Below are 21465 nucleotides of genomic sequence, written 5' to 3' on the forward strand. Positions count from 1 at the left end.
CCCTGAACTCAAATGAGTTTGACACCCCTGATTTATATCATTGTCATCTTTGTGGTGTTTGTCTTGTTGCATCTTTTCTGTCATTTTCACCAGAGAAAATCTAAAAGGAGCTGTTGTGTCGTCCTGCTGGAGGAACAGGATTTCTGTTGTATTCTGGGTGATGAGTGTATATAAATGAATAATAAATTCTCTCCTCAGCAATGGATCGATGTGAATCTCCAGTGGAATCCAGATGATTATGGAGGAATTAAGAAGATCAGAATCCCATCGACAGATATATGGAAACCAGACCTGGTGCTTTACAACAAGTACGCAGTTTTTTTGTCCTTAAAGAAACAAAACAAGTCTCTACACCGAGTCTCCTTCCTCCTCTCACACTCTTCCTCTCTTCTTCAGCGCTGATGGTGACTTCGCCATCATCCATGAAACTAAAGTCCTGTTGGAGCACACCGGGATGATCACGTGGAACCCTCCGGCCATTTTTAAGAGTTACTGTGAGATTATCGTCCTCCATTTTCCTTTCGACCTACAGAACTGCAGCATGAAACTGGGCACGTGGACGTATGATGGACTGCTGGTGGTCATCAACCCAGTGAGTTTACATTAACCCGCAGGCGGCAAACATGCGGCCCGGGGGCCAAATCCGGCCTCCCTTGGGATGAATTTGTGAAATGCAAAAATTACACTAAGATATTAACAATCCTTTTAGTTCAGGTTCCACATCAGAACAATTCAATCTCAAGTGGGCAGGACCAGTAAAATACTATCATGATAACATATAAATAATGACAACTTCAAATGTTTCTCTTTGTAAATGTAAATATTTTCATGCATTTACACTAAAATGAAGTATAATTTGCAAAAAACGTGAATAATGTGAACAATATCTTAAGAGAAGTAAGTACAATTTCAACAAAATTCTGCCTGTTATTAAATGTTTTGTGTGTTTGTAGATCCACTGTGATCTGTGAGTTATAATGAACATGTGTAAATGATAAACTGAGGCAGAATATTGTTAAAATTATACTTATTTTTTCAGTTTGTTCATGTTATTCACATCTTTTGAAAGGATAGTTTGTAGATGTAAACCTGTTTATAATGTAAATTAACTTTTTTCGCTCTAAAACACAGCGAAAAGTTTGGAGTTGACATTATTTATATATTATTATGTTATTATTTTAGTGGTTTGGCCCACTGCAGATCAAATTTAGCTGAATCTGGCCCGTGAACTAAAATAAGTTTGACACCCCTGCATTAACCCATAAAGACCCAGTTCGACTTCTGTAGCAGTTCTCAAATGATTTTTCTCTCAATTTAACATTTCTTAAGTGATTTATCACCATTTATTATAATATTATCCTCTGTATTTTGCATTTTTTCAGTGAAAATCAGATATTTTCCTGTATTTAATTCACTGATCATGTAGATGTTTATGAAAGCTCAGATTAAAGTTGAGGGTTACATAAAAAAATAGAGAAAACTGAAGAAAAAGTGACTTTCTCAATGAAATATATCATTAACTGAACATAAAAACAACTGTTTCCATACATTGTCATTTATCAAACTCCATGGGTTTTACTGGTGAATCAATAACTCCTTTTACACAGCACTCCTGTTGGAGGAATATTTCGCCTTTATTCCAGAACTACGTCAGTATAGATGAAAGAGTGGGATCATTTGATTCCACCTTTATTGCAGCTTTGTACCACCTCTGGAGGTATTAAAACCCCTTTAGACCTATTGGCCCACCCGCGGGCCGATAGGGCTAAAAAAAATCATATTAGGGCTAAAAAATTATATTAATATTGATCTACTATAAAAATATGATAAATCAGGACAATGGATGTTTTTTTCAACTTTTGCTCAAAGTTTAGACCCTGATGTTGGTAAAAGTACATCAAAAGTGTATTTTAGTGCAAACTTTAATGCTCAAACATGATTTTTAATCTTTGTGGGGTGAAATATACACTATTAAAAATCTCAGACACAAACAATTAATTTATGCATATCATTGTCAATCCAGCCGAAAAAAAACAGGCAAGGATAAAAAAAATTCTAATTTCTCTTTATAGTTTGTTACAGTTTACTCAGACACAGTAATAGATACAATATTTTAGACAATGGGAATAGCATCTGTGAGGTCTCTAAATGTCCATAGACACCAAGAACATCCATATGAACCTTATTATTGTGGAGTAATTCTTCATTTACTTTGGGTATGTCTTTTTAGGCGTTTTTCCCCTGAAAATATGGTCAGGGTTAAACAGGTTTTTAACAGAGCTATGATAAAGGTGGGATCATGATTTCGGAACGCTACGTAAAAGGAACACCTCTCGTTCTGCAACTAAGTGCCACCTCCTGCGCAGGACTGACAGCGGGCGCATATGGAGACACTGGCATGATTCTGCGGCTACGTGCCATTTTCACCTGGGGCACAAAACTGGGCACGCCGAGCACAAAGCCAATCACACCAGGCAGGAAAGTGGCCACGGCTGGCACGAAGCCAGCCGCCATGGGCCGCAGAATCCATGCTAGTGCCTCCATATGCACCCGCTGTCTCTCCCTCACCAGGGGGATTAAAAAATGAGTGCTGTGTCACCACCCCTTTGATTCCAGAACACAGGTCGGCTGTGTAAAAGTCCAGCCTGTCTCACCTCTGTTGTGCCTTTGGCTTGGCTGTAGAATTCAGTCAATGGTGGAAAAGAGGCGGGATCACCATCTCGCCTTTTTTCCGGGATCTCAGTGTGAAAGTGGCTAATTAAGCTGAAGAAGATGACAGTGTTGCCACGGTAACTACAGACCCCCTGAACATCCAAATGGGTCATATCTGATGACTATGAAAAGATGAAGAGACAAAGACAAACTGCATTTTACACCAATTATTTACATGTATTAATAGGATTGATGGATTAACAAGTATTTAAACTCTAAGCCTAAAATGATCTGCCTGGACTTTTTTTTTTCTTATTTTGACGGTTACAAAATACACACTTTTGCACATTTTTCCAGAGCACTTTTTTCCAGATCTTTCAAAATCTGGCAGTCATTTACCATTTACTGCATGTAATAATACTGCTAAAACCGCTTCATCTCCAGCTTCTAGTAAAGGCGTGAGTGAAATTACTGTAATGGTCCAATAAAGCCTATAAAGCACAACGTCTCAGGTTTCAGAAACCGTTGGAATTTGTACAATTGCACAAACAGTGAAAGAGTAATACAGCCATCTAAACTGCATATGTTCAGAGTGTGTCAGCGATGACACGTCAGGTTTTAAAGAGTTAAACATTTAAATCAGTTGATGATTTTGGTTGATGGTGGATGTTTAGGTCTTTATGGGTTAAAACTAGGGCTGCACCAATACCACTTTTTTCCAGACTGAGTACAAGTACAAGTACTTTCATTTGAGTACTTGCTGATACTGAGTACCGATATGAGTACTTAATAATACTGTAACCCTGAAATATTGCTTGTCTCACCGAGGCTGTGGGTAAGGCGGGTTACAATGGTATTGTTGGTGGTGATAGGTTTTGCTATCTTCTGTGCTAATAATCACCAAACGGCAGGACAGTTTCAGCATGCTTTATTGCCAGCAGCTCAGGACAACATACCCAGAGCGCGCTCCACTATGGACAACACTCCCTTGAGTCACCCCAGAACAGGTCGTACCACAAGCAATAGGCAGGAACCAAAATATTAAGAAAGGCAAGAAGAAACATAATAAAAGAATATATACTCAGTGCCAATGAAAACGTAACACTTGAAGATTCTTATATTTTTTTTAAAATCGATGAGGATTTTTATTCCATAAGCTCTTTGGAATTAATCATAGGCCATTTCTATAGAGTAAAAATAAAAAAAATCATATCCAAATTTGTTGACAAAAAATAAGGATAAAGAAAGACACTCAAGGACCCCCAAAACCAAAAGTCAAAGCGGTCCTGGAGGTGCTGCAGCTCAATGTAGCGATCCTGCTGTGGCGTGGTCACACGTGCTCGTCCAGGGCGAGGTCCGTCTGCAGTTGAGCCAGTTTCTTCATGCCTCTGTTGCATCCTGACTATGGTGGACGCATTGCATCCAAAACGACGCGCCACCTGCCGAGCAGAGATTCCGGCCTCCAGGAGCCCCGTAGCATGGCATCTTTGGTCACGTGTCAGTCAAGGCATCGCTGAGTTATTGCAAATGAATTTCCTGCTTTTCAGCTTGCCTTTATATACAGAACATGACCACTCCTTAACTGACCACAATTCCTTAAGTTGAGCAGTTCATTACTGAGCAATGAGAAAAACAAGTCTTATGAATGCAGACAAGTTCATTCAAGTGTGACAATAGCTCAACTCATCTCAGGTTGTTAAGAAATTGTCTGGGATTATCTTATACATGCAATGATCAAAGTACGGAGACTGAACCCACATGCAAGACCTGGAGGCAGACGTAAAAGTTCACAGGGTTTATTAAGCACAAGGTTAACTGACAAGTCTCTGATAGTGAGAATTAATAGAATCTTGAGGCCACAGAGTTCAGGATTCTTCACGGGTCTCGTGAAGTGGACCGGATACTGACCCGCACAGTCCGGACCGAGAAAACACGTCGGGGATCCGACTTGGGGAGAGCAGAGGGATGTCAGTACACAGACCAGGTCATACACGGGCAGGCAGACGGAAAGGCAACGGTACATAGGGGACAGACAAGCTCATGTACCAGTAAAACAGGCAGGAAAGTCAAGCACACGTAGACTCAACGGTAGCAGAGGTACAGACAAGGGTCGGGCAAAAAGCAGTGGTCTGAGAAGCAATCCAGGTCAAAAAACAGGCAGACAGACAAACAGGATCCAAAAACGCTGGTAAGTAACACACAAGGCGATATGAACTGGCACAGGACAGGGGAAAACACAGGGCTTAAATACACAAGAGGGAGGGAAGACAATGAGACACAGGTGGAACAAATCAGGGCGGGGACAGGTAATCACACAGGTGGAAATGATTAGGGAAAGGAAGCAAAGACACCAGACATGACACACGAGGACAACTTAACAAAATAAAACAGGAAGTGACCAACAAAACACACAAGACAGACAAAACCAGACTAACGTCTGGTGGCAGACGTGACAATACAGGTGAAACTTAAACATATTGATGCAGCTCAGGAACAATAAAACACATTCAAGTGTTGCGTTTTCATTGGCACTGAGTATATAATATAAACTGACTAAATAATTAATGAAATAATATGTAAATTACAACATAAACAATGTCAAAATAATAAACAAAAATGAATAATTTGGAAATAAAATAATATTCAAATTAAATGTTACAGTACCATTACAGTTCTTAGTTACTGTTGAAAATATGTTTTACTGTCGTTGTCATTAGTCTGACTGTGCTGCTACTGACTTTTAATGTGTTGGAATGAGCGTTTTTCAATTAATCCACCAGGGGGCGCCCCTCTTAATTACCCATACTGGACAAATACCATGAAGAAGAGTAAAGTTTTTTCAGAAGAAGAAAGTCAGTAGTAATAAACATGGAAACGACAGAGGTAATACTAATGTGAATACTAATGTTGATATCGATACTGATGAGGGTAGTTGTCCTAAATCTGTCAGTAGTTTTTCTCTAACTCACACAGTCGCTCTTTGAACAGATCCTCTACATCCACGGTTCCCAGTGGTATTCTCCGTCTGGGTACGCATCCACAAGCACCTGGAAACTTGCATTTCAGTGTTACTTTTGTCACCGTCATTTATTTTAAAAAATCTCCACTGCTTACATTACTCCTCCGCTGCGTACCTGCTGCACTTACCTGTGAACGTCACGGTGCCGTAAGTGGTATCGGTGCGGTTGTATCAGAGTACTTTTATGAGTACGAGTACAAGTACACACCTGAGTATTGGACCTGATACCCGATACTGGTATTGGTAAAACCCTAGTTAAAACTGTATCATCTCACCACTCACATCATAAAAACTAAACTCCCATGGACACCAGAGGCAGTACCAGCCTGCAGACACTTCATGAATCCTCTTTCCTGCTGTCTCCTCCTTGTAGGACAATGATCGGCCTGACCTCAGTAACTTTATGGAGTCGGGTGAATGGGTGCTGAAGGACTACAGGAGCTGGAAACACTGGGTTTACTACACCTGCTGTCCTGACACGCCCTACCTGGACATCACGTACCACTTCCTCATGCTGCGTCTGCCTCTGTACTTCATCGTCAACGTCATCATTCCCTGCATGCTCTTCTCTTTTCTCACCGGACTGGTGTTCTACCTACCCACAGACTCTGGTGAGTACATCCTAGTGGGTTTGTGGAAGAAATTATTGGAACACAGTATGAGGTCAGAGAAGATACAAGGTCAGATGGACAGTCACAACCTGCTGCTGTATGAATGTCACTGAAACAAACGAGGCAAAAGTTTGTACTAGGTTTACTTCAGTAGAAAGACTGACACACCCTTATTTATTTACAAGAGTAAAATTGTAAAATAATAATAATTTTTAAAAAAGTATTCTACTGACAATAAAATGCAGAAAACATATCTAATATTTAAACTAAAATGCACCATCTTAAGAAAAAAAAATAAAATTGGAATTTGATGGCAACAAAACATCACCAAAAAGTTCAGATATGTCAACATAAGTCTGGAAAAGTATGTGTAACTAAAATAAACAACTGGAGAAATGTTTTGCCATCAAATACAAAATGACCTCTTTTTTTCTTAAAATAGTATATATCATCAGTTTAAATATTTAAAATGTTTTTGTTTTTTTTTTATGTTCTATTATTAATACAATATAGGTTTGTGAGATTTGCACATCATTGCATTCTGTTTTTTTATTTAGATTATAATGTCCCAACTTTTTTGGAATTAGCCTTCTACCTGTTGAATGACACCATTACTGGCTATTTATGTGCAAAGTGAACTGAACTGTCATGCTAATATTATGTGAAAGTATTAAAATGTTCTAATGTCAAGTAAAACAAACAATATACCCACTGGCTGTTTTATTAGGCATGCCTGTACAATGACTCACTATCACAAAACTCATATGGGCCAATCACATGGTGGTAACTGAGTAGTTTTAGTCATGAAGTCATGGTCCAGACAAACTGCTGAAGTCCAAACCAAACATCACCACTGCATATACACACATCGGCCCCTTTATTAGGGACACCTAGGGTGTCCCTAATATAATGGCCAATGAGCGTATATTGAAATTAATGAACATTATTTCATTACGTGTACATCAGTTTTCAGTTTCAACAAGAGAATTTGGAACATGATTTTTTTCTCTGGTCCTTTCATTTGTATTGTATCTTTGCATATTTTATTTACCATTTATTTCATTTTTGTCTAGTTCCATGTGTTTGTCTTTTTATATTTTTCATTTCACTCGTCCAGTTGCATTAGGTCATTTCAGTCTTGTTGCATCTTTTATAAAAAATCTTTTAGCATCTTTGGCATTTCTTCTCTCACGCCATCATTTATGTCATTGTCATCTTTATGGTGCTTGTTTTGTTGCATGTCTTCTGTTATTTTCACCTTGTTATGTATTTTCCATTTGTTGTTTGTGATATGTACTTCCATCCCCTTAGGTTGTAATCAGTTTTGATTTTGGGAAGTTGTACAATGATACAAAATAAAATTCCCCTCAAATTCCTAAAAACTGAAATATAAATATATGTATTAAAATGCAGGAGGTAAAAGGAAGTTGTCAGAAAAATGATGTGACAGCTCTGCTGAGGTATTTGTTCTTTCCCACCTGACTGTGACCATCGATCTGTGTCCTCAGGTGAAAAGATGACTCTGTCCATCTCTGTCCTGCTGTCTCTGACTGTCTTCCTGCTGGTTATTGTGGAACTCATCCCGTCCACCTCCAGTGCTGTTCCTCTCATCGGGAAGTACATGCTCTTCACCATGGTGTTCGTCATCGCCTCCATCATCATCACCGTCATCGTCATCAACACACATCACCGCTCACCCAGCACACACACCATGCCCGCCTGGATCCGCAAGGTTTACACTGCAATTCTACTTAAATCTAAATTATTTTGAAAGAATATGCTTTCTGTTTTTTAGTTGAGATTAAAGACATTTCATATCAGTGTTGGAGGACAAGAAACAGGAGCAATTCTCGAAAGGGACATTGACGGCGTTGCCAAACAGTTCTGTTTTATTATATACACTGAACTGAGAATGAAATAACTCAAGGGTTGCAGCAGCGTGTTCAGAAAATAATGTATTATATTATAGTTATGGCAGGTCCCTTCTCAGCCCAATAGTTTTAACGTAGAGGTTTCAATTAACTAAAACTAAATGCAAACAAGTGGTGCCAGGCACAACAAACCCCGCCCCTCACATGTATTGTAGCTTATTTTGGTTTCGATCTAGCTGATGTCATCATGTCTATGCGTGTACTGATGTCAGCATAGACAAATTTCGGCCATTATAAGTAAATGTATGACAGCGTATTAGGGCCACATAAGAAAAAAAAAAAAAGCTTGTCACTACGAAAATAAAGTTATTTAACGAGAATAAAGTCGTTATTTAACGAGAATAAAGCCATAGTTTTAAAAAACTCATTATTTAACGAGAATAAAGTTGTTATTTAACGCGAAAAAGCTCATTATTTAACAAGAATAAAGTTATTTAACAAGAATAAAGTCGTTATTTAATGAGAATAAAGTCATTATGTAATGAGAAAAAACTCATTATTTAACAAGAATAAAGTCATAATATAATGAGAAGTTGTCCCTACTCATCGATGTAGAACTGGGAACATTTAGTGCAGTTCTCCTTTCATTTGGGGTTCGGCTCAAAGGCCAAATACTGAGTCTATCCCCCATCAACACATTAGAATAAGGACTTTGAAGAGAGTTTGCACACATTTGGGTTTGTTGTAAAACCCGAACTGATTTGTAGCAAATTGCCTCTTTTGTGGAGGAGGAACTGATGAAGTGTTCAGCTGTAGGACTATCAGTGGAAACACCAGAGAACTAAACACAGAGGGTCTGGTGTTTCTGAACAAACTGTGGGGATTCTACTCTGAGTTTTTCAGTCCAACAGAAGGGAAAGTTGCTGCTTTGCTTGTTGCCTTCGCTGTAAAACCAGAAACTCTGTCGAATTTTCAAAATATTACGAGTTTAATCTCATAAAAGTGGGCGACACGGTGGTGCAGTGGTTAGCACTCGTGCCTCACAGCAAGAAGGTCCTGGGTTCGATTCCAACACCAGTCAACGAGGGGTGGGACCTTTCTGTGTGGAGTTTGCATGTTCTCCCCGTGTCTGCGTGGGTTCTCTGTGGGTACTCCGGCTTCCTCCCACCATCCAAACACATGCACTAATAGGTTAATTGGTTAATCTAAATTGCCCATAGGTGTGAGAGTGATTGTTTGTCTCTATATGTTCAGCCCTGCGATGAACTGGCGACTTGTCCAGGGTGTACCCCGCCTTCGCCCGTAAGTAGCTGGGATTGGCTCCAAGCGACCCCCGTGACCCTAGTGAGGATAAAGCGGGTTCAGAAAATGAATGAATCTCATAAAAGTACGACTTTATTCTTGTTAATTAACGACTTTATTCTTGTTAAAAAATGAATTTTTTTTTAAAACTATGACTTTATTCTCGTTAAATAACGACTTTATTCTCGTTAAATAATGAGTTTTTTAAAACTACAACTTTATTCGCGTTGAATAACGACTTTATTCTCATTAAATAATGATTTTTTTCTCGTTAAATAACGACTTTATTCTCGTTAAATTACGACTTTATTCTCGTTAAATAACGACTTTATTCTCGTTGTGACAAGTGTTTTTTGTTTTTTTTATGTGGCCCTAATACACCGTTGTATAAATGGGGAAAAAAAGATTTTAAAAATTCATAAAAAATTTGAACTTTGACCTACTTTTCCCAAAATGTAATCATATCTATTCTGGGTCACTGGCAACCTATAAACCCAATTTGGTATGAATTCAACCAATAGTTTTGCAGCTACAGTGTTTTACAACAAACAAACAAACAAATCAAAATAATCCAATAACAATACAATAAAGCTGCAGCAGATGAAATCAAGGGGAACACCACTGAAATTACACATTGTCCTGCAGCTCTCTCCTCTCAGTCCGAATGAAAAGATTGAATACAAATGTAGATTAATCTGATGTTGTTTCATGCTGTATATGGAAGAGTGAAGTCACTTTTTTAAGTTTATGTGTCAAACAGGGTAGAGGAGTCAAATCAAATCCAACTTGATCATTAATTACACTTTTTTTTTTTTTTTTTTTTTTTTTTTACAAATTATCTGCTTCAGAGGTTAAATGAGCTAAAATTCCCCCTTGAAGATTAATAAAGTAAATCTAAATCTGATCAACTATAACCCCTTAAAGTCGATTGTCGTAAATTTGCACCAAACCATTTCCATCAGAATCAGCCAACACAGAGTATGTTTTCCCCCAGTGCTGCTATATTCAATATTCACCTTAGTCACGACACTGAAAATAATGTCATGGCATCAATAAAACCATCTCCATCTCCTGAAAAGGGAAAATCTGTCTTAAATACTTTTTCATGACAGTTGACCATTATGCCTATTGTTGCAAATTTGGAACATATCCAAATTTCTTTCTATTTTATGTGTGACAGTCAACAAAATAATACATATAAAATAAAATCAATACTTTTTGACCTATTTTTTTCTGGAAGTGTTTCATTTGTTGACCAGTGTTACACCTGTTGGTCACATATTTACCCCACAGTATGATGAGAGGCAATTATGGAATTTTTTGCCTAATTATGCTAAAAGCTACTCAGCATCGCAGCTTTAAGTCCTCATTTATTTACAAGATTATAGACAAATTGTCAAGGCTGACATTTTACAAGCAGTAAGAAAAAGTTTTACTGAAGAGCTTAATTTTAAAGCTGCTAATGTAGCTTTAACTTTACAATATCTCAAAATGACTTGGCCTATGTTATGTAAAGTGTTAACTTGTTCAAATACTGTAGTCAGTGTATTGGCCCTTATCATTTGGTCACCTGTTGATAGTGTCATGTCCTCTTTACTGATGTAAACGTATGTTACTTGAGATTATTTTATAAGAATGAAAGGACATACTGTGGAAGCCCAGTGAGGTGCAGGACCTGTTCTCCTTTCTTTGTTCCTGTGCTGTGATAAAATGATAAATGACCAGTTCGTCTTCATCTATACCTGTACCTTTCTGTCTGGATCCTGAAGGTCTTCATCGAAACCATTCCCAACATGATGTTCTTCTCTACGATGAAGCGTCCCAGTCAGGAGATCAGGCAGAAGAGGCTGTTCCCACCGACATGGACATATCCGACATCTCAGGTAACCACACATCCTGAACCAGGGTCAGCGGTTACATAAAATGTGAAGCATGATACTGTGGTTCTTCACTTTATTGTCAAAGGGAACATCTTGGTGTAAACATGTGATGACTGTGAATTGTCGTGGCTGACACAGATCTCCACTCTCCTCCTCTGTAGGAAACCCCACCCCCACCAATGTCACCTACCAGTCACCCATAGTCAAAAACCCTGATGTCCGCAGCGCCATCGAGGGGGGTGAAGTACATCGCTGAGACGATGAAATCAGATGAGGAATCCAACAATGTAAGACAATGAATGCACCAAAGAACGACAGAGGTGTTTTAGTCCAATCAAATAAATAAAATAACCTGACAGAGGTTTGATAATAACTGATTTACTAAATAAAGAACACAGAGGGTGTGGATATTTATGTTATCGGCTAAAATTTGCTTAGAGGTCTTATTTATGTCTTTGTGCGTAAGAAATCAATCTAAGTGAATCCCCAAAGGAACTTTGTGTTGGTAAATGCAAGTTATGCAAATTTACAGGATTTCAGTTCTGTTCAACATGTTGATGGTCATATGAACTATGTTTTCAGGTCAAAAATGTCCAATTTCATCACAATTAATGCTATATTTTCATGTCACAAATGGCCAAGTTATATTTTAACTGAATTTACCTGAAAAACAAATCTTCTATTCTTTTAGATTCCCCAATTTTTCTTACAAGATTATACTACATATCACATGTTTTATTTTTACAGGTTGCAATATGGAGTATGGTGCTGATCCATCCTGCTTATGTTACGCCAATACATACATTAAAAATGTCACACATCATATTTTAAATCAACAGTTTTCTAATAATAAGCATTTTTATGAAGAAATAAGAATTCTATATTGTTATTTACTCTTTAGTATGATGATAAACTATACAATAAATTATTCTGATCCTAGTTTTTGCACAGGGATCATTAGTGTAAACGGTGACATGGCTGCCGAGCATCAGTATGATGGGATCCATAACAACCATGTCACATCCGTCCACTGCCACATTTTGTGTTTTTGTGTCAGCTGTTACTGTTTTAGATCCACAATACTAACATTTATGAATAAGAGGAGAATTAGCAATAGTAAGTATATAAGTTTATTACTAATAAAGTACTGGTACTGACCAGAGCATCATGGGTAATGTCACGTTCGTCCACCAGCAAAAGTTTTCACATACACGTGCTATTCCAAATCCAATATTTCTGACAATATGGCTTCCACTGTCAAATAATATCAGTAGTCTGTGCACAAATGTATTAGCATTATTTCAACACAGTTCTATGCATTTCTTACAATTTTTTTTTTTTTTCCAAAAATTGTCACTCATTTGACCCCCTAAGTAAATTTTAGCCGTTATGTATATGACATTAAAATGAGTATGGAAAGAGAAAGTGAATTAACAAAAGAATGGTACTGGTTGTTGGTTCAACAAATTCTAATAGGATCTCATGACTAAAGAATAGGTTATGCAATAAACTGATTAGATTAGTCATCTGTAATATTATCATAATCACTGAATCAGGAGTTTTTATTTCATTTAACTGTAATTTCAGTTAGTTTCATACATAGTTTTTTTTTGCATTTAATTTTTATTTTAAAGAATAGACTAGTTTCGACTAAGGAAAGTTTAAAGTTTAAGTTTAAGGAAGTTGCTTTTTAGAACCTGAAAAAACTAATAAAACCATGATACTTAAAGAAAATTATGGATTTTATTTAAGTTTTTGGCTGGTGATGCTGAAAAGTATCAAGTGCTGCAACTTTATGTCCATTTTTTTTAAACAAAATTCTAAACAAAATATCATGGCTGACAGTTTACAAGCAATTTCACTGAAGAGCTTAATTACAAAGACTGCAATAAGTAACATTTTCACACAATAACGGATTCAGAATTCTTAGAAAAGCACTATATAAATCTAATCCATTATTATTATTATTATTATTATTATTATTATTATTATTATTATTATTATTATTATTATTATTATTATTATTATTAGTTGTTGTAGTAGTAGTAGTATTAATAAAGTATTGGCCTATGTTATAGGGTGTGTTTACCTGTGTACTGTACTATTATATTAAATGTTTCCAGTGGTGTTCAAATAGGATAAGATAAGATAAGATAAGATAAGATAAGATAAGATAAGATAAGATAAGATAAGATAAGATAAGATAAGATAAGATAAGATAAGACTTTATTCATCCCATTATGGAACAAAAGTACAAAACACATTTGTAACTTTATTCAGTGTATTAATCCTTATCTTTTTCGCCTGTTGACAGTGTCATGTCCCTTCTTCTCATGTTAACATATGTTACTTGTGGCTATATCACATGAATGAAATAAGAAGGAAATGTGTTTTTAGAACTTCAAAAAAACATATGAAACCATTGTTTATCAACGGTACTGTACTGCAATGGAAACATTTTGTTCTTGTTCATTAACATAGAAGGAAAATCTGATTCCACCAGTACTCCTTCACCAACACATGATGCACTGCACCCATAGGTGACACTGAGACACTCAAGTTTATGTTTCTCAAGAACTTTATGGTCTACAATCAAAATTTATTTCTTCAGCCAAACCTCTCAGTCTATCTAGACTTTTGCTACATTGCTCTTCTGTTGAAAATACGTCAAATTTTGCATCTTTTTACTATTTTTCTCCATTACCTCAAAAGCCTGTCAAATTCTCATTTTTATTTAGCTTTTATGGTTGTGAAAACAACTCTTTTTTTTTTTTTTTATCTTTATTTCCATTAATGCCAGTATTTCTTCCACTGCCAGTTGTGATTGTGGTTTTATTAACTGTAAAAAAAAAAAAAAAAAAAAAAAAAAAAAAATAATAATAATAATAATAATGGATTGGATTTTATATAGCGCTTTTCTAGACACCCAAAGCGCTTTACATTACTGATCCATTATTCATTCATTCATGTCTCTAATACAGTGTTTTTCAACCTTGGGGTTGGGACCCCATGTGGGGTCGCCTGGAATTCAAATGGGGTCGCCTGAAATTTCTAGTAATTGATAAAAATAGAAATAAAAATAAATACTTACTAGTAAAAAGTATATGGTGAGTTGAGAGAGACCATCACAAATACATAAAAGACATGACAAGCTGAAACTGAAGCACTGTGGTACTGTTTATCTGTCAAATGTTCATTGTGGTCAGTTTCAGATGCTGCAGCTCTTTCATAATTCATAGTTTGAGTTCTTGTTTGTTCAGTATTAATTGTCAGCCTTGTAAATAGAAGATGGACTGACTGTACATATCGTGACCAAGGAAAATAAAATTCTCCCTTTGTGCAGTAATCTACACCAGGCTTTTCTGCCTCTGTCCATAATAATATACATTATATAGACTAAATGTGTCTAAAATTAACGTTTATTTGCAACATAGCAAACTATTACATAGTCAAAAACAAATTAATTGTTGCTAAAAAAAACATGTCTCGTTTGGAATGTCTGGGGTCACCAGAAATTTGTGATGATAAAATGGTGTCATAGGCCAAAAAAGGTTGGGCACCACTGCTCTAATAAATGCCCTCATGGTTCCTCAGATGTCTTCAACCATGTCTGCCTTTGTCCTGTCCTCAGGCGGCAGAGGAGTGGAAGTTTGTTGCCATGGTTTTGGACCACATCCTGTTGTGTGTGTTCATGGCCGTGTGCATCATCGGGACCCTCGCCGTCTTTGCTGGAAGACTCATTGAGCTGAACATGCTGTAGTGAGTCTGTATGGAAGATTTCCACACACTTGTGAAACCCTCGAATATGTACCCTTTTCTCTGAGTACAGTGTGGTAAGAGATGAATCCAGGCACGTTAAAGGCTGAGTCTGAAAAGGCAAGGCTCATACTTGAAACTTTTATTGTAACTAATAACTTTTTTTGTATTGTTTTTCTGTGTTTATTTGCTGCCATTCACTCCTGTGTGTCTTATTACTGTAATAGAAAAACCCTAACAGTAATAATCACTGTGTTTTGTCTTGTTTTAGCAGTTTGGTTTAAGTTTGGATAAGGGATAAGTTTCCGATGCTAAAATATTAAAATATTAACCCTTTCATGCATAGTGGTCACTCCAGTGGACAGTTATTCTCCAGCTGTTCTCTTATAGATTCATGGGTTTTGTTGTTTTAGTTCCATTTCAGCCAACACAGTGAACACTTATGCACCATCCCATAATACACTGACATTCATACCATTACTGTAACTTTGCTGTTCTTGATAAACCTGATCTGCAGTAATAGGTTTGAGTGTAAATCAGTTGTTAATTGTTATTAGACTGTAATTAACCCTTTCATGCATACTGGTCACTACAGTGGACAGCTATTCTACAGCTGTTCTCTTGTATATTCATGGATTTTTTATTTATTTATTTATTTATTTTTTACACATATCTTTATTAAAGTTTTAAGACACTACATATCTTTTCTGACATGAATTGGTAACATTCTGTAGATCTCTCCTGAGCATAAACCCTCAGAATCACCAGCCCTCCCCATAGTTTTCACACAATTTATCACTAAATTCATGTTTCTGTGCATCAAAAATTAAACGTGTGGTGTCCAGCTGAGTGGACATTTTTGCAACTTAATGAAAAATAGGTTCATAAGAATTTTTGTTTTTCATTATTATTATTATTTTTTTAATGTATTTTTGAATTTTTTGAATGATTTTTATTTTATTTTATTTTTTTAAATTTATTTTCAGAAGAAATTTTTCAATCGCATTGTTTTTTTTGTGCGTAAAGAGGAATAAAAACACTCAGGAAAAAAATTTTGAATAAGGTCCTCATAATTCGTGCATGAAAGGGTTAACAGGTTTTTTTTTTTTGCATATTATCTCCATGAGGAGAGTAATAACTTGTATTAGAGTATGTTAAAATGTGAGAAAACATCAGATTAGCAGCATAAAAAATGTTTTTATTATTTCACTTTTCACGCAGTATATCGTTTTGCTTCTAAAATCAAATGCATGGTGTCCAGCTGAGTGGACATTTTTGTAACTCTATGAAAGATAGGTTACAAAAATTTCAGTCACATTGTGTTTTCATGCCTGAAGAGAAATAAAAACACTCAGGAAAAAAAAAAAAAATCTTGATTAAGGTTCTCATAATTCATGCATGAAAGGGTTAAACACCTTGATAAATCACAGATGACTGATCTGTTGTTAAATATTAAGACTTTTTGACCATGCAGCCAAACAAGTAATAGAGATTAACCCTTAAAGACTTCAAACTATATCTATGGCGACTTCCAAGTGAATTTTTCCTCTACATTTAACCTTTCCTAAGTGATTAATCACCATTTATTATAATATTATTCTATGCATTTTGCATTTTTCAGACAAAATCAGATATCTTCCAATATTTAATTCACTGATCATGTAGATGTTCAGAATGGATTCTAAAGTTATTCTATCACAACAAGCAAAAGGGACTTTTCAGCAAATGATATCATTAACTGAACATAAAAACAAGTGTCTCCATCTACTGTCATTTATTAAACTGCATGGGTTTTACTAGTGAATCAATGTTGTAGACGATAACTGTGTTTCCATGGTAACTACGTAGCCTCTGAACGTCCAAATGGGTCATATCTGATGATGATGAAAAGATGCGAAACTGCATTTTACCTGAAATATGAACATGCACTGATAGAATTAATGGTTTTGAAGTTATTGAACATTTTAGATGAGTAAATGTTTTTGGTTGCTGGTGACTGTTTAGGTCATTAAGGGTTAAATATTTATACACAAATGCAGCCAAATTGTCCATGAAAGGTTGTTGAGCTGGTACCAAACAGGACTAGCAACGTGATGGTTTTATTTTCCACTTGTGTTCTTTGAATTTGTTTGAGAAAGCCCACTGCTGTCCTTGAGTGCAGGGTAGGACGTCATCCAGGAGGAAGTCAGATTGATTTATTGTTCCTGACACTCAACTTCAGATTTATTTTCTGGGTTTTTGACTGATGTAAAGTTCAGATCTTTCTTCTGGTTTGTGACCGACCCATGTGATGTTGTATCTCTGTTGTACAGTATGCTAAGGGATTGCTTTTTTTTTTTTTTTTTTTTTTTAAAGCAAACCCATGTTTTATAATGAAACTGTTCTTAAGGAGATAATGATGCAAGATGTAAGTTTTAAAAAAATACTACAAATGAAAACCTTCCAGTTGCCAAACCTGTCGACAAAATAGATTTAATAAAGTAAGTTAAAGGGAAATATGCATAAACTGAGTAGGACTAGATATTTTTTTCAGCTTCAGCTGTGCTATAGGTAAAAACTAGGGTTCTGATGGTTGAAAAATGCCTTTTATTTCACAATATCCTCTGTTATTTGTTAACCCTGTAAAACCTGACCCATTAAAACTACCCACAAAATTCTAATTTTTTGGAACTGAAAAGTTTATTAGCCCTTTTAACTTAATCCAAACAAAAATTTTGCCATATCATTTTATTTATGCTATATTTTTTTGTATCACATTCGATACATTGGGTATTTTGGTAAATTTTTTGCTCACAACAACATTAACGTTAGATACAAAAATACATTACCAGTAACATTTTGAAAATACAGAGCATTTCAGGTATTTTTTTTTTTTTTTTTACATAACACATTTTACAGCCTTTTTATTTCCCTTGGATGGCACCATAATTTCAATATGTTTTAATTTTCTACCGAATAACAATGTAAGTGTTCTTTTTATTGTAACCTTTTGAAAATTACCAAAGACTTTCCTATGAAATGTGTGTTGGACGATTTAATGTTAGCGGCTATATTGAAAAAGGCAACAACAACAAAAAGCCTTTCCGCTGGCTGTAGTGGGATGATAATCCACCAGGAGGCAGAAATCATGTGTCAGGTCATATACAATAAGTTTTTAAGGAAAGTATTGATCTTGTTGATAAGATGCAGTTGTCAGAACCTGGTGTAGCAAATATGATACAAATGGTTTTATAGGGTTAATTTGGACTGTGCTTGTGTCCTTCTACATGGACGCAGGAAGGAAATTAGCATGAGAACATCAAAAATGTGGAGGAGAATGAATGTAACGAGAATTATTTGTGTAGAAATTCCAAATACACAAAGAAAATCATTATATGCAATGAAATAGGGTATGGATATTTGTACCCATTCCTTTATTGAAATGTACAGAGCCTCTAGACCCCAGGTGTCAAACATATGACCCGAGGGCCAAAACCGGCCCGCCAATGGGTCCAATCCGGACCATGGGAAGAATCTGTGAAATGCAAAAATTAAGATATTATATAAAGATATAAACGATCAGTTGACAATCAGTCATTTTAGTTCAGGTTCCACATTCGGACAAATTTGATCTGAAGTTGGTCAGACGAATAATCTATAAATAACGACAACTACGTATTTGTACATTTTGTAAAAAAAGAAGTAAAATTACACTTACTTTCACAAAAAATGTGATTAACCTGAACAAACATGAGCAACTTGAAATGTCTTGAGAACCACAATTTTAACAATATTCTGCCTGTTACTAAATAGTTTGTGTATTTGTGATCTGTAAGTGGTAATGTACATGTGGAAATGATAAACTGAGGCTTAATGTTAATAAAATTGCACTTATTTTTCTTCATAGATATCATTTTTTTCATGGTTGTTCATGTCATTACATTTTTTTTCAAGGATAGTTTGTAGATGTAAATGTTTTCATAATGTAATATTACTTTTTTCTTTCTAAAACATACAGAAATGTTTGGAGTTGACATTATTTCTAGGTTATTATGTTATTATTTTATTGCTTCAGATCATATACTAAAATTAATTTGACACCCCTGGTCTAGACCAAAAGGTGAAATCATTTTATCTTGTGGGAACAAAATAAACAGATAGCATCTTTTGGAATATAAAGGGTTCCATAGAACTGACAGAAAACCATGATGCAAAGGTTTTTACTAACACAGGAGTTTATGTATGGATGGCCCAGCCCTGGTAAAACCTACCATGAATTCAGTGTTTTTCAAAGGTCTGCTGCAGTGTCGCTGCTGGTGTCTTCAGTGACCACATGGAAGTGACTTTATTTATTATGCAGCTGTGATTCCTTTAGACGATTAAATATCTATTTCTCGGTTCTGCTTAATGTTTCTGGAACACGTGCGGACGTTTGTCTTTTATATTTGCAGTTGTGATGATTTGAAAGAGTGAAAAATAAAAGTCATGTGAACATAAAGCACAGTGTGTCATGTTATCATTTGGAAGTAGTGTCGCTCAAACAGGAACATAGGAGATATTTTCATTCATAGTGACTCATTTCAGAAAAAAAAGGACCACTCATATTGTGTCTGTTTATGATCCAACACAGAATAGCTTGGACATACAGTCGCGGAAAAAATTATTAGACCATCAAAAGTCATCAAAAACAATGGTTATGCAATCACTGTATCATGTGACTAAAACAGACAGAAAAGAAAACATGGAATGCCTCAAAGCACTGTTTCTGTCAGTACAATACCATAGATACTGATGTAAGAAATTAAGTGATTTTGGTTATTATTAAGAAAACCATGGAAAATGGCTAAATATCAGCTCTTAAACTCTTATGAGCTGTTTTTGTTGTTATCATTATATTTGTCCCAACAAATGTACCTTTAGTTGTACCAGGCATTAAAATGAAGAAGAAACTGAAGAAAACAAGGGGTGATCTAATAATTTTTTTCACGACTGTATGTATTCCAGTGTGCTCCAAGTTTATAAACTAATGCCCATAATGTTGTAAAAAAATATTTCTACCTCATCTCATGAAATGATTGTGGCAATATGATTTATTCTTGATATTCTCATGTCTGAAAACAAAATTCATTGCAACTACAGTGCACAAATTTTTACGAAATATTCACAGGTTTATGTAGTGACAATGAAATGTGAACACCAAGGACAATATAATATATGTATAATATATAATAAGTGTTCAGAGAACGCAAACCTCCACCAAGCACCCCAAACGGTGTGCATGTGTGGACTGACTATTTCTTTTTAAATTACACAGTTTCAAGGTTGTTCCATACAGCAGGTAAAGTTGAAGCTTTGTACCAGTCATGTGTATGTCAAATTATATTCAATTCCAATCAATATTTGTTGAGTTATAATGAAAAATGTGTTGTAAATGGGATTTTCAATGTTAAATGTAAATGTCCACAGAGTCCACATTCCACAGGGGATGTGGACAACTTTGTGTCAGATACAAGATACTGTTATAAGCTACGGGTGGATCAAATTGGAGGCTAATCGGAGTCATTCTGAATTTTTTATGAATTTTGGAAAATTGCTCAATGATGAGAGATAGGAAAATTGTAGATTTTGTGACCTTGTTGTGACCTTGAACTTTGGCCTACTTGGCCCAAAATTTAATGGGTTGGTCCCAGGGCCTAGGCCTCTCTGTGGGGGAAATTTGGTAAAGATGGTTGGAATAGTTTTCCCATAAAGTTGCTAACAAACAAACAAACAAACACGTAAAACAAACACAAAGCAAAGTGATCACAGTACCTGCTGGCAAAGGTAATGAGATTCACACAGTTCAACTATCACATTATCATATGTGCATATTAAATGATTCCTTTTTTCTCTAACCATGGGAGTGTACACTTAACATGGAAGCACAGTACTTGAGTCTAAGACTAATTTCCCTAATTAAGAGAACCGTAAAGTTTATTGTGCCTTCTCATATTGTACTGAAGAAGTTTTGTCACTGAATCTTAAATAATGCCAGTTAATTTCATACATTTTACTACAACAAAAAGTTCAGTTTTTCAGTCTATAATAGGTTCATTAAATAAATATTTCACACAAGTCATAACTAGTGGCAAATTCACATGTGTATGTGAAACACTGAGCAAAGAACTGAACATACCCACGTCTTTTCATTTTCGCAGAAAAACTTTATTAAGCGTGCCATGCACACACTTAGGACAGTGTTGACAGAAACGTACCTCATAAATCAAGCGGAGAAAGACAAAACTATAAATAACAAAGTAATCCTAAAAAGGCCAGCGTGAAAAAGGACATGTGGAGGATCTGGGAAGTGGAAGCTTCTTATTTAAACTTATGCACCTACCGGTTATTATGAACTC

At 35.8% G+C, this 21465-nt stretch overlaps 1 protein-coding gene across 1 annotated transcript in view; it reads left to right on the forward strand.

Annotated features, from left to right (window-relative positions):
* Positions 1 to 15453, forward strand: part of chrna1 (cholinergic receptor, nicotinic, alpha 1 (muscle)) — a 39145-nt gene extending 23692 nt beyond the window's left edge. The window contains 9 exon segments of the mRNA XM_030155201.1: positions 199 to 308; positions 397 to 592; positions 6045 to 6282; positions 7791 to 8014; positions 11225 to 11306; positions 11309 to 11338; positions 11497 to 11570; positions 11572 to 11622; positions 14967 to 15453. Of these exon segments, the coding sequence (XP_030011061.1) occupies positions 199 to 308; positions 397 to 592; positions 6045 to 6282; positions 7791 to 8014; positions 11225 to 11306; positions 11309 to 11338; positions 11497 to 11570; positions 11572 to 11622; positions 14967 to 15095 (1134 nt within the window). The 3' untranslated portion in view covers positions 15096 to 15453.
* The last annotated feature ends 6012 nt before the right edge of the window (positions 15454 to 21465 follow it).

This window comes from Sphaeramia orbicularis, chromosome 15, assembly GCF_902148855.1.
Source record: "Sphaeramia orbicularis chromosome 15, fSphaOr1.1, whole genome shotgun sequence".
NCBI lineage: Eukaryota > Metazoa > Chordata > Actinopteri > Kurtiformes > Apogonidae > Sphaeramia > Sphaeramia orbicularis.